Source organism: Papilio xuthus, unplaced genomic scaffold, assembly GCF_000836235.2.
Source record: "Papilio xuthus unplaced genomic scaffold, Pxut_1.1 DF827777.1, whole genome shotgun sequence".
Lineage (NCBI taxonomy): Eukaryota > Metazoa > Arthropoda > Insecta > Lepidoptera > Papilionidae > Papilio > Papilio xuthus.
In genome coordinates, this window is record NW_013530872.1 from 3935808 (window position 1) to 3949230 (window position 13423).

Here is a 13423-nt window from a genome sequence, read left to right on the forward strand (position 1 = left end):
GAATCATTGTATTAAATTTACAATTTCTTAGGGAAATGTTTCATACATAACTATGATAAAGGATGATTAAAATTATGCATTACATCAGCTTTTTTGGGAAATTGTAAGGAAGAAATGGAATGCGATATAATAAATTAACGTAACAATACACAATGATTGATTAGTGATTAACTAAAGACCGAAATTAATGGTATAGAAAGATAAACTTTTGAATTCAGAGTCTATTTATTACGATTTATATAACCCACGAAAACATATACCTCTAAAATTTCTCCCTTTACTGCTAAAGTAGAGTATAATTAACTAAAAACGTATTCAGCTCTAACATTTACCAATTTCGTAAGGACAATGGCGATATAACGTGAACCCAATTTTAGGATTCAATTAACTACCTGAGCACAATAACCCGCCCCGTCCGGTATTGACGGACCTCATTGTCCAAGCTCTGCTCGGCCTGCGTCAAGACATGGCTGGCAGCTGATAGACGTAAACGCTTAGGGAATTTAATTTAATGAACCTATATAACTCAACAATGATAATAATTTAAAGCGAATTTAATTACTATGACGCTAACATACAAAGGCAATTTCGTGCGCCTGCTGGATCAAGTCTTGTATAAAGTGAAAGAAAGTCAAATTATAGTGTCAAATGATTTTAAACACATTCCCGACATTTCTTAATGGGCAACTAGTAAAAAAGCTTTGTAATTATTACGTTTAAAGCGCTGTAAAATTTACAAGTTTTCCTTAACTGTAAATTATGAGAAACAATCAATTAATGAATATATAATGTTACATTACAATAAGAAATAACATTTAATTTTCAATGCCGGACAAATTCTATAACACAAACGAAGAATGCGGTTTGCATGGTGGCCGCAGATGTACAACTGGGTCAAGCTAAATTGTACATCGTGCGCAAATAGAAACTTTATGTTTTTATCCAGACCCCAATTTAAACAACTTGTTCGTTAAAGTTATTTTTAATTAATTTATTTTGTTAAGAAACAAATAAAAAGTTTGAGAGTATTCAAAAACTTTCTTATTGTTTCAGAAGCATAACTGAACAACATGAGATACTTGGTATTTATTATTTGAGAACACTAATGGTAGACTACAATCCTAATATCTTAGAAAACAATTAAAGTTTAAATTACAATAAATACTTACTAATAACAAATAGACTTCACAGTAAATCTTTTACAATATTTCTACATCATGCGCTTGCAATAACCAGTATTGTATTTTTTTTAATATAGACGAATTCAAAATCAAAACATAAAATTAATCTAAAAATAAAAAAATCGAAAAGTTGCACCCAGTAACTTTCATGTCTAGACAAAACCTGCTTGCAATGCGTAAAAGTACTTAATAGAAACGAACGGTATAACAATAAAAAAACAAGTGAGATCTAGTCTGCATCTGAACGAGAGTGCTTCCCATCGTCCCAGACACAGACAACAAATGGTGTCTACACTCAGCCGAGGCACGTAACGTCCATAATCAATTTCCTGTATCCTGTATACATTCCCTGTTCTCTTCTAATTGCTGTGTGTACACAAACCTGAACGGATATACGTAGGATTTAGGTATACTCTAAACCAACGTAAGATATTTGCAAAATTATATTTTACATTTCAAAAAGAAGGTGAGAGTAGTGACACACAGTTTTTGTCTAAAGACTCATGTAAAACAATTATATACTATAAGAGTATATACGAGGTTATGTTTATATGATTTATACTAATTAAAATGTATAATATGAAAATATAACAAAATAAGTAAAAGTTTAACCTAATTCCTTCAGTTACATAAACATTCTGTGACATGCAAACATATATTGCATTCCATGTTTATTACAAAACAGAAGGGCAATAAAACGTATTCACTAATTTATTTTAGGCGTTCGCCGCATTATGGCGCCATGGCTTACGGTCAGAATTGGGCAACATTACTATGAGATTACGACGATGGAGAATATTTCTAGAATTTATAGTATAGTAAACTATGTTTTTATATATAACTTTATGAGCTATGACACTAAGAGGAAAATATAAATTTAAATAAAAAATCTCTTTCTAAAATCTACCAAATGGTTTAAGCTACAGTAGGGAACAATGGAAATATTATTCTTACATATTTGCTGTTCGTTTATTGTAATAATTGCTGCGTGCTATGGTTGAAGATTACATTGTTATTAATTTAAAAAAATACTATCGCTAAATAAACCTTTTATTATAATACATTCACTTCATTCTTTATATTAGATTTTTATCAAATAAGCATTTTAGTATTGTTACCCTTAAACGTTTTCAATATAAATGGACGGCAAGGCAATGGGTGGAAAGCGACCGTGAAAAGGGTTGGGTCAACCATAGATAAAGCCCGACAGTTGCGACGTCTTTACCAGCTCGTAAAGCCATCGGCTGGACCCTACTTATCATGATCTCTTCGTAAATTTCAATTTGGAATTACATTTCGTATTAACATGGCTTTTGTTTAAAAACTAAATATACGGCCAGAATTAATCGTATTACCTATATATGATATCGAGACATTTAAGTAAGTTTCATGTTTGAAATACAAATTGAAAATTTATGCCATGTTCCTTTTTTGACTAAATCATTTATTTTTTATCTATGAACAATGCTCAAAATGTCATAATCATCGGCTTTTGTCAAAGTTTTTAAACTTGTTATTGCAACGTGCCAGTGCTAATATGAAATTTTCTAGAACATGCCAGTATTATAAGAAGCATACGATAAAGGATAAAAAATGAGAAAATTGGCTACTTACCTTACGTCAAACACAAAGTACCGACCTTAGCCTATATTCTGTGAATGTAAACTGTTTACACTCACCGCCGAGACGGGGAACGATTTCGGTATATTGTTTGTGTTAGCTCACATCACGTGTCGGTTGAAGGAAGTTAATCGAAAAGTTATTAATGTTAAATAAGTCTGTGCCTTTCATCGAAAACGAAACCCACATATTCTGTTACACAAAAGTAAAGGTAGGTTAACAACATTAACTAACAGACTTATTATTGTGTAGATGCCTAATATTTTAAGAAGAAAACTTCAATTTAAATAAGATATACTAACCGCGTAATATTGCACAATTTTCACTTCTTTCTATCTAATTGTTTTTTTAATATACCTACAAATAACAATATTTGACATTAGTGTAAAAATATGAAATACACTTATAAAATCAAAAGTAATTGCAATAAAAAATCCCTCTACCGAATTAGCCACTGTACGTTATCGACGTAGATCAATTTCTAATTTTCATCGGAGCATCGCCAGATGTTGGAACGCGAGTGAGTTATTTTCCAAATAGTACCCCGCTCCAGATTTCAATCAGGTACATGTGTGTGAGGAAGTGTGATAGCGTTTGTATAGACGAGGACGTTTATTCCCTATCCATTTCTTTGAAATGTCATTTAACGCTTGCATTAGATGGAAAATTGTCAAGTAACATACAAACATCATAAGTTATATCACATGACAGTTTACTGAACGGTTTTTGATCCTTAGTGGGGAGCAAATTAAATCTTTGAATATATTATTTGGCATATTTCGAGGGCGTCTATACGAAAGATTGATTGCGTGATGCTATCCCAGCTGGAATCGAGTTACATTGAACCCACGCACATATTTCTACGCTTACGATCGTGATGCATCATTGCCTTGATATCTGCAATAAAACACCTAATTGTAGGCAATTTATTGTGAATTAAAAACGAATTAACCCATGTTATTTTCGTCGTACGACACATCGATCATTTTTTAGTAATTAATTAGAATTTGTAGCGTACACGTAAAACCTTTTTAGTCAGATAGAGAATGTTTTTTACAGAGAATTTGGTATCAGAAACACACGGTTAATCTCGTCAATCGTGTGAGCCGGTTACAAACAATTTTCTCACATATCTCTCGTCAACTTGTTCATTGTAATCATAAACTATTTAAAATCTCATCAGTGTCTCTAATCGTGCAAATAATTACTTTACAGCGGTTGGGGATAATGTATGAAATACATCAGGGACCTTATGCACCAACTAATGAAAGTCTTCGCACCTACGCTGCTACGGGAATATTGCAAGCTGTAGTAGTCTCATCATAAAAGGTAAGTAATATAACAATATTTCGCGTTATATGAGATTTGGTGACAAGAAACTGCGTTCTAAATATATTATTTAGTTCTAAGCAATTTAGTACAATTTACTATTCTAAATAGGAGGTCGAGCGTCGCACTGGAGTATAAAGTAGATCTTGGCAGCGTGTAATTGTTTCGGCTGTTTAATTACAACGCGACTGTTCCCAGTACACACTTAAAACAACAAGACTCTAGTTATATCATTAAAATTAATTAAAAGTTATCAAGAGCTCAACGCTACTTCGAATCGGCTTCATTAGAGAAATGTAGTTAGCATTTCCGTTCTGTTTGATAATAAATAATTGTTCGGACTAGATATACGACCTAGAATATCTACAAATACGTTCAATATTTATAGCCAATATTTATAGCATCAATGTATATATTAAAAACAGTTTTTCTTTTGCAAATTATATAGATAAAAATTAAAAGGTTACGACTTAGTCTTTGAAAAAGTTTTCCAATTAAAATTTCATCGGTCTGATCTTAAGTCTTTTTTTATGCACATATGCAATGCGAAAGTAATATATTTATTACGAACTAAAGGAAACAACCTTTAGGAAAAGAACGTTTGCATCGTATACTTCTTTGTCATTTGTCGTCTTTTATAATGTAGGTACCGAATATTTCGAATACTAGTGTTTAAAAGATACTTAATTAACTCTACGCTACACTTTCTTATCAAGATATACGAAGGATGGTAAACGTGAGAGATTTTCTTTCTTATCATAAATGTTTTATACGATTAAAATCATAGTACCTGGATGACCGTATTTGTATTTGATGGTATTTTTTTTAAATGTGTTTTTTGGAAATTATATTTAAGTACGAATTACTAATAAAATGATGAAATATGAATATTATTTTTCGATCTTACTGATAGAAAAAGTTAAGTTTATGTCTAAGTTGATTATGGATAAAACACGAATAAAATGACATTTTCTAAAAATGATTCCTAGCTAGATCGATTTATCGCCCCCAAAACCACCTATATACAAAATTTTATGAAAATCGTTGGAGCCGATTCCGAGATTCCAATTATATATATATATATATATACAGGAATTGCTCATTTAAAGATATAAGATTAATGCCATGTCATAGTATCTTTCATACGATGAGTCAACTATCGTATAAAAGATAATTGCTATAAATTGCATTAGTGCACTGTCGTAAAATGCTAGGACCTTTTTCGAATTATGATGACCACATCGTGGTAATTGATTTGTACCATAACACGACATATTATGTGCACAAATATTACAAAAAATACTTTAAAACTTTTAGAATTAGTATTTTTATAAAGTGATCTTAACATTAGCATTACCGCGCTATGTTAGAATTTAAATTAAATTATTTTAACATAGAAATTAAAAAATTTATATAGTATAAAAATAATTTGCTTAAAATTTTAAAATCAAAGCAGAAATAAATTTAAATGTGCAAATTATTATTGTAAAATGTAACAAACTTTACTTACCCCCAAGTTGATTAAATTTAATAATATTTTAAATCCTTATAATTCCGCTACAGTTCTTAATAAACGTCAACACAGACACAAGCACGATTATTTACGCGAACCAATTTACAATTTAATGTTTCAGTCAATGTTACGCAGAAACGTAACCGTTCGTAACTGTTCAATTCATGCCCTCCGACTCCGGCCGACAACACACGCGAATCCAAAATACGGAGCTCGCAGAAGCCGGCTACACGATCTGTTGTCCTTCAATACATAAACAAACTCACTACCGGACTGAAGATAGCCGCATGTCGGACGCTACTATAAAAGTCTTTTTTTCTGGCTAACAACAAAAAATTTAAAAAACATACGGACTAGATATTTCTTTATCAATAAAAGTTTTATCAAAATATAATTTCCAAACATTCGATATAGATAGAATACAAAATTATAACCGATTCGGCACATTGAGTGCACCCAATGTTAGCGCTAGTGTGACGTACATGAACTTCCGCGCACGCGCTATTAGGGCGGACGATGCGCTCTCAAATATAAAACTAATTTGAACTTTATTCCTAAAACAGAGTAGTCTATTTTTACTTTGGCAAAAATTCTTCTTGAGCTTTTAAGACAATGTTAATACAAAATAAACTGTAAGCTTTAATGTTAGAGTTTAAAATGCGATAATATTATAATAAAATACTGCAAGCGGATACATCACGTGCGTTCCGAGGGGCTGGAGCTGATTGCAGTTAGGTGAACTCACGTCGCCCTCCGATCTCAATCCTAGTTTAGGGTTTCAAAGCTATTCGAGTAAATTCGACCCGACCTAACATACGAGGCGACTATTTGCTGCGAGAGATAAAACTTTATTTTATAGGTGTACTTTTATGTTGCTGTTTGAACGTCTTGTTTATCCCTACTAAATTGAGGATATCTGCAATACATATAAATGTCTACGTCTCGTAAGCTTTTTAGTTCGCCATACAAAAAATAGGGTGTATCTTACTTATTACTCACTTCGGAAGAGGATTACAAAAGCAGATTTTTTATTTAAGTTATTAGTTGTCGAAAATAAGTATAAGAAAGGCTATTTTCATGCGACTAATTTGAAATTTTAGGCCATCCTTGAGATGGATGTAGGTTAATGTAGCCAGCCAGTTACAGAACAGTTACAATTCAACGATGCGTTATCATTTAAGTTTTTAATAATTTAATAATGTTAGCAAACATAAGCAAACTATATTTAAAAGTATTACGTAGATAAAGCTTAGAATAATAGAAAAGGCTTTAAAAACATTTTACTGCATAAGGAGTTATGGTCGTTGTATTAGACTTGGCTTTTTTCCAATATTAAGCCTTAGGGACTAATATGTCTGGCGGCTAGAAGCATCTTTTCATTACTTAATTTTTTTACTCTTGCCGACTAAAATTAAAACAGACTCATTTATATGTTCAATAGAATTTTAGTCATCTCACATTTCTACTACAGAACGAAAAAATTATATAATACTTATGAAAATTCGATTACTATTATCGTAATTTTTAATTCTTCACCCACAAAGCCTTTTTACGCCGTGCCCAAAGCTTTTTTTAATATGACACGCACAGTTTAATTTATGCATGTCTGAGGACCAACTTCACAGCCATTTTGTTGACTTCGTAATCGATTTCATAGCTTTCTATAGCGTTACATTACATTAGTCTGATACCAAGTCTATTTAACACCTACCAGATTTAATTTCGAAATTTTTATAGATGTATGTGACATAACTTAAGCAAATTACTTTAAGAAATCACTTAACGGCATCCACATAGATTATATTTATCGCAATTGTCAATTGTTTACACAAGTGACGCAATCCACAAAGTCTCATGTTATTCTGCACGCATATTATTTCGTAATTCATTGCTTTATGTATGTCATAACTCATTCGTTTTATAAGTGAAAAGTCACAGTTAGGAAGGGTAAATAAAACATTTTTTTAATGATCGTATTTTAATCCACTGAAAACATCAAATATGGTATTGTGTAGAATTGACAAACCTCAATACATATGGCAGTTGGTCGGGGAATTCGCCACTGTTATGTATTACTTATGTAAAACTTTGGCAAAATCTTTCAAATAGATAAACATTTTATAAAAGCCATCAAAGGATAACTGTACATATTCCAAAATGCTTATAATTTATAAATCGTATAACTGGAGAGGAATAAATTACTAAAATGGAATCGATTTAAAAACTTTTATCACTAATTGTTTAAGGTGACAAGGTTTGTAAAATGTGATATGGATAGGTTTTAAAAATAGGTTCACAATAGTATTACTGTGCGTTTAATTTGTGCAGTTAAAAACTATAATTATACCAACAAACTTTTAAATACGATTGACATTGATTAACATGAATATTCATACATTTTAAGTGACATGAGAATTGTATGTTTAAAAAAATTATAATAATTTTATGTTACACTTGAAAAAACATATTGTCAACACTTTCATTCTCTTTGTAAAAATTGAGACAAAAATACATTTGAATATAATATGAATAAGTGTCCGTTCAAACAGACCGGTGCGGATTTTACTCTTGGAGTCAATCAAACCATTTCTCTTCTACAGTTTTACAGCTTTCTCTAGATAAATATAAAAGTAAAATTAAACCTTATTTCTTATGTATAAATGTCAATTTTATTTGCGATAAAAATCTGCTCTATCTGCCCTGGCCAATGTGAATGGACCCTAAGAATAACAATAAAATGCTTTATTTCTACTATTGTGAACCCATTTCCTTTTAAAATTCAGTTAAATAACTTTAACATTTATGTATATATCAATATTTATGTACATATCAATAATTCGAATACAAAAAACGCATAAACCGTTTCTACAACTAAGCAATCATAAAATATATTCAAAACAAAACGGTGCATAACACTTAAACACAAAAATCTCTTATTGGTCTTAACATTTTTAAACTTAAAAAAAAATCGCTTTTCTTGAGGTAAGAAAGTATACTAAGCCCATTTCTAAAGTATTAATAATAAGCGAACGGCAAACGTGTTAAAAACCACTGAAAAATGTGAATTAAAAAAATCATTAAAATTTTCATAACCAAATCTCATCATCTGACTAGAATGTACCCTGTATTTATATATAAAAATAAAAAATTATATAACAAAATTAAAAAAAAATCAAGTCTGCTGTTATTCAATTATTTCTTTGGAATGTAATATTAATGATACATTTTTTAGTTAGTATGTAGTTACATTAGTAAAATCAGTCTCTTTAAAATAGCCCTGGAAAAGTCCGAGGTTTTTAAATAATACTTTTAAGTCAAATGAATTTAGTAGCATTTCATAAAAACTGAACAGATAAAAAAATCCACATTTTTTCTACATTATGGGGACCAAGCAAACAATAAATAACATTTGTAAAATACAAAAAAAAATTACATTTGCATGATGTCTGCTATAGTCTAAAAATGTAATATATTTTTCATTCAAAATCTCTAACACATATGTTATTTTCACAAGCAATGTGCATTAAAATTAAATTAATCATGTGCAGTAATTTATATAAATGTTTTCAGATAACTAGGCAACTCTTAATTTTCATGTTAAGTGTAAAGGGGATTGATGGATGCATGGGGAGGGCACTGCACAACACGCACATCACCTTGGGCCACCAAGATATTTGAAAAGAATTATAACTTAATCTACTAAATGTAACAGCAACAATATCTTAAATGCATTTACTCAGAGACTTTACATATATTTATAATTATAAGTTAAAAAGGCCCTTATGCATATTATACTTAAAAATCAGATTAAAGTCCTAAAGTTTATTTATAGCGCATTTAAATTAAATTTTTGAGAGTTGCTTTGAATATTAGCCAATTTAAATAAAAATAACCTAACACAAATTCCACTTTTACATAAGGGTACTAATTACTTAAACGGAAGTAAATAATGATAAATATTTGGCACAAGGAGGATGGCATTATCATAAGGCCAATTCAATGACAATATTAGGAATAATTCGTTTAAAATATTCTCACTAGCACCGAGCTTATAGTTGAATATGTACTAAATCTTCATTATCAAAGTAATATATAAGCAGATCTTATATGTCAAAATTATACATTCATATATGTCAAAGATGCACATTTATATCCTTATAAATATGCCAAATTGAGTTAAAATAAATGTTATGATTTAAAAATGGAAGATATTACATAAAGGGAAGCATATATAAATGTTTACATAATGGAATGATAAAATACTTATCATGAGATCAACATGAACAGAACTTCCTGTCCTGCTTTGCTTGAAGTTTCTGCAGGGATTGTCGCCTGCGTCCTGATGCACATAGCATAGCATATTCAACTGAATGTTCCATTCTGTAAAAATAATTATCTATGGTTACTTGAATTTCAAAGATATGTGTGAAGTTAACCTACATCAGTGGGGAGCGTGGTTGTATGATGATACATATATTTTGTTAAAAAAATTATTTAAAACCAATTATCTAATTCACAAGGAGAAAAAAATAACATCTTATAATAAAGTCTGCCTAAATGCTTATTTCATCTTGTTACTTCTGAAATGTTAATTTAAAATATGATGGTAATTTCATAGAAATAACATAATATTTTGAAGGGAAAAAAATAAATATGTCCATACCTGTACATGACTTTGTCTAAAAGTATTTCAATAGCTCGATCAATATTCTGTCCAGTTTTGGCACTGGTTTCCAAATATGGCAAGTTATAATTTTTGGCAAATTCTCTGGCACGGTTCTGGTTCACTAGTCTTTTTTCTTGTAAGTCACATTTATGACCACATAATACTATGTCAGGGTCATCACTTAGACTGTGGGTCTGAAATATTTAACACAGTAATTTTACTAAAACATTAAGCAATTGTTTTTTTGTTCATGTATCTTAATTGGTAATGAATGGAAAATAGTTTTAATGATTAAAACAGTATAGCAGCTGTTGGTTATCTGTGTGCATGTTTGTATAGATGTGTGCCACTGTCTGTGAAGAAATACACACTTAACAATGTGTCCACTACTTGAGTCTCACCAAGTCACCATAAAGATTAGTTGGCATTATCCTCACCTTCAATTGCTCAATCCAGTTTCGTACTTCTAGAAAGGAAGCCTCATTGGTCAAGTCAAATAGCAAAAGAAAACCCATTGCATCACGATAAAATGCTGTTGTCAAACTGCGAAATCTGAAAAAATTATTAAAATTAGTTAGAGAATGCAGGTCTATGCTGTAGCATAACATACATTCTGTAACATTTAAAAAAATATTACCTCTCCTGCCCAGCAGTATCCCACAGTTGTAAATGTATACGATGTTGTCTCCCATTTTGTTGATAGATCTTAAACAATAATACAATATTTTATGCCGTACATTGTTGTGGCTGTTAAATATTTGACATTTCAAATAAATGTAATAAAACAGTAATGCTAAAAGTACACATACCACAGTTTTTTCCCTGAAATCTATACCCACAGTAGAAATAAATTGAGTGTGAAAAACTCCATCAGTGTATTTGTACAAAAAACTTGTCTTTCCAACACCCGAATCACCAACGCAAAGTAGTTTTATAAGATAGTCGTAGTCCATATTTGCGGTAGACATTATGTTATGATAGATTGGCCGAGTCATTTAATGTTTTAATCACAAAAATTTTCATAGTAAATCTATCCTTGGTATTGAATCAAATAACAATAAATGGTTTACATGGACATTGCGATAATTGAAATTGATACAAACAAAAGATCAAACTTCAAATATTTTATATACTCTTTGCTTGAAATGTCAAATAGCGCAAGGCTTAAAACAGATTATGTTACTTTTCTTTATGGTCATCATCAACTGTACAAAGAGCAAAGAGTATATAAAATAGTGACAATGAGTTTGATGACCACAAACCACAGCCCATAAAGTTCATAATTTATCAAAATATTTCCATTAGTGCTTCTGTGGCTTCAGGTGCCTATTTCCTCTTTTAGATTTTATTTATAACATGCAATACCAAAACCTAATTTGAATAAATAACCTGGTCTTGGAATTCTTATCAATTACTTTTTGGCCATCATCAAGCCATCATGCTTTAATAACAATATGACATTAGTCTGTCAATTTAACTGTCAATCACTTATTTGTTTTGGTTTTTATAATAATGGTAAAATAACATTGGATTAGATCTTGTTGATATATCTTAAGAAGATTAACCAAAAGAGTACTAATATTAATATTGTGCCATCGGGCCTGTAAAATATAATGGAAAGGTTAAATGAAAATAAAGATCTTAAAGTGCAAATAGAATATTGGTAATATTTTTCTAAAGAAACCATTGTTTTAGTAGTATTTCTTCATGTTTTAATTTAAAGTAAAACTATTTTAGCGGTGCTTGTGATTACGGAGGGCATTGCCTTGCATTAGCAAATGCTATTAAAAAATGTACACCAAACGCTGTAGTATTATGCAAGAGAGGACGTCAAGGTTTGTTACGAAATTATTTGTAAAAAATATTCGTGTATTCGTAACGGACTTTTATAGGCGTTTTCCTTTACAGGTTCTTTTGAAATATTAATAAATGACAAACTTATTTATTCAAAGTTGCAAACAATGGCATTACCTGACTATGAAGAAGTAGTCAACGTTGTTTCAAATGTTTCTAAAGGAGACGAACCAAAAGAAATAAAAGGACAACAACCAATTAACTGTGCAATTTCATAACAATTTATTCAAAATATAACATTAACAAACCAGTGTAAAAAGAAAAATATAAGCTAGTGTAACAAAAATGTAAATACAGTGTGATGAAAACAAATTGTGTTTTAAGTATAAAACATGTGTTTACAGTATATAACACTTTTAAAAGTGTATTTGTTAGAATTCAGATTAAAATAAAATAGATAAAAAATTGATTTTAAGTTCAAATTAAACAAAAATTAGAACTTAAAAAACATTTAGAAATTATATTTGAAATAGACAGGCATTTACTAATTTATTTAACTTTACATAATGTTGTCATTACAAGATGACCAAAATTTAGTATGTTTTAAAAAGATATTTTACTGCATAAGAATCTTGAATTCATTCTAACTATTACAAATAATTGAAATAAAGATGTATTCCCTAATAACTGCTAAAATCTCATAGTCTTAGCTGAAAATAGATCAATACTTGTAAAGTTGTAAAACATTTTTTCTATTCTAAAAATCACAGTGATATAAAGGCAAGATAATTGTTGTTTCTGAGCTTCACATTTTTTACGTTGTCAAGGCCACCCTTTGAATATAAAATTGGCAATATTACTAACATCATTTAGTAGCACATATATTGGCACTAAGATATTAAAGTTGCTAAGTCCGTGGTATGGAATGCAATATATAAAATTGAGTTTTTTATTTTTATTTAAATATTTAGTGTTAAGGAACATTAGTTGTTTAGGAATGCGGAAGACACACTTAAACCTAAATTATAAAGACAAAAATATCCTGGCAGCACCAAGTTGTGTAACAATAATACATTGTTCTTATCTTATTAAGAATTAAAAAAAACTATTATAGATAGTATGATACTTGACAAATAACTAGTAAAAATCAACTAAACATAATGCGGATTGAATTTAGTTCAAATAATTATATTTTAGACATAAATTCATACATCTGCAAGTAAGTTCAAAATTCAGACTGTTTAAGATCTACTGGACATATTTTTTAAGGGATTCGATCAGGTATGTTTTTATCAAAATCAGATGTCTATTTCTATTTCT

At 30.0% G+C, this 13423-nt stretch overlaps 3 protein-coding genes across 6 annotated transcripts in view; 1 reads left to right on the forward strand and 2 right to left on the reverse strand.

Moving 5' to 3' along the window:
- Window positions 1-5884, reverse strand: part of CAP (Cbl-associated protein) — a 107198-nt gene extending 101314 nt beyond the window's left edge. For all 3 annotated transcript variants that reach the window (XM_013309204.1, XM_013309205.1, XM_013309203.1), the window contains exon 1: window positions 5641-5884. The gene's annotated coding sequence lies outside the window, so the exon portion shown is untranslated. The remainder of the gene's footprint in view (window positions 1-5640) is intronic.
- Window positions 5885-8806: 2922 nt separating this feature from the next.
- Rab27 (RAS oncogene family member Rab27) lies at window positions 8807-11429 on the reverse strand. The gene is made up of 5 exons (XM_013309070.1): window positions 11119-11429; window positions 10947-11014; window positions 10747-10861; window positions 10307-10503; window positions 8807-10023 (listed from the first exon to the last, which is right to left on the reverse strand). The coding sequence occupies exons 1-5, from the start codon at window positions 11302-11304 to the stop codon at window positions 9918-9920; spliced, it is 672 nt and encodes a 223-aa protein (XP_013164524.1). The 5' UTR covers window positions 11305-11429; the 3' UTR covers window positions 8807-9917.
- A 275-nt stretch (window positions 11430-11704) lies between these two features.
- LOC106115919 (migration and invasion enhancer 1) lies at window positions 11705-13358 on the forward strand. 2 transcript variants are annotated; one of them, NM_001312111.1, is given in 4 exon segments: window positions 11877-11972; window positions 12047-12144; window positions 12218-12285; window positions 12287-12988. In NM_001312111.1, coding segments are annotated over 4 exon segments (276 nt in total). In that variant the 5' UTR covers window positions 11877-11922; the 3' UTR covers window positions 12347-12988.
- The last annotated feature ends 65 nt before the right edge of the window (window positions 13359-13423 follow it).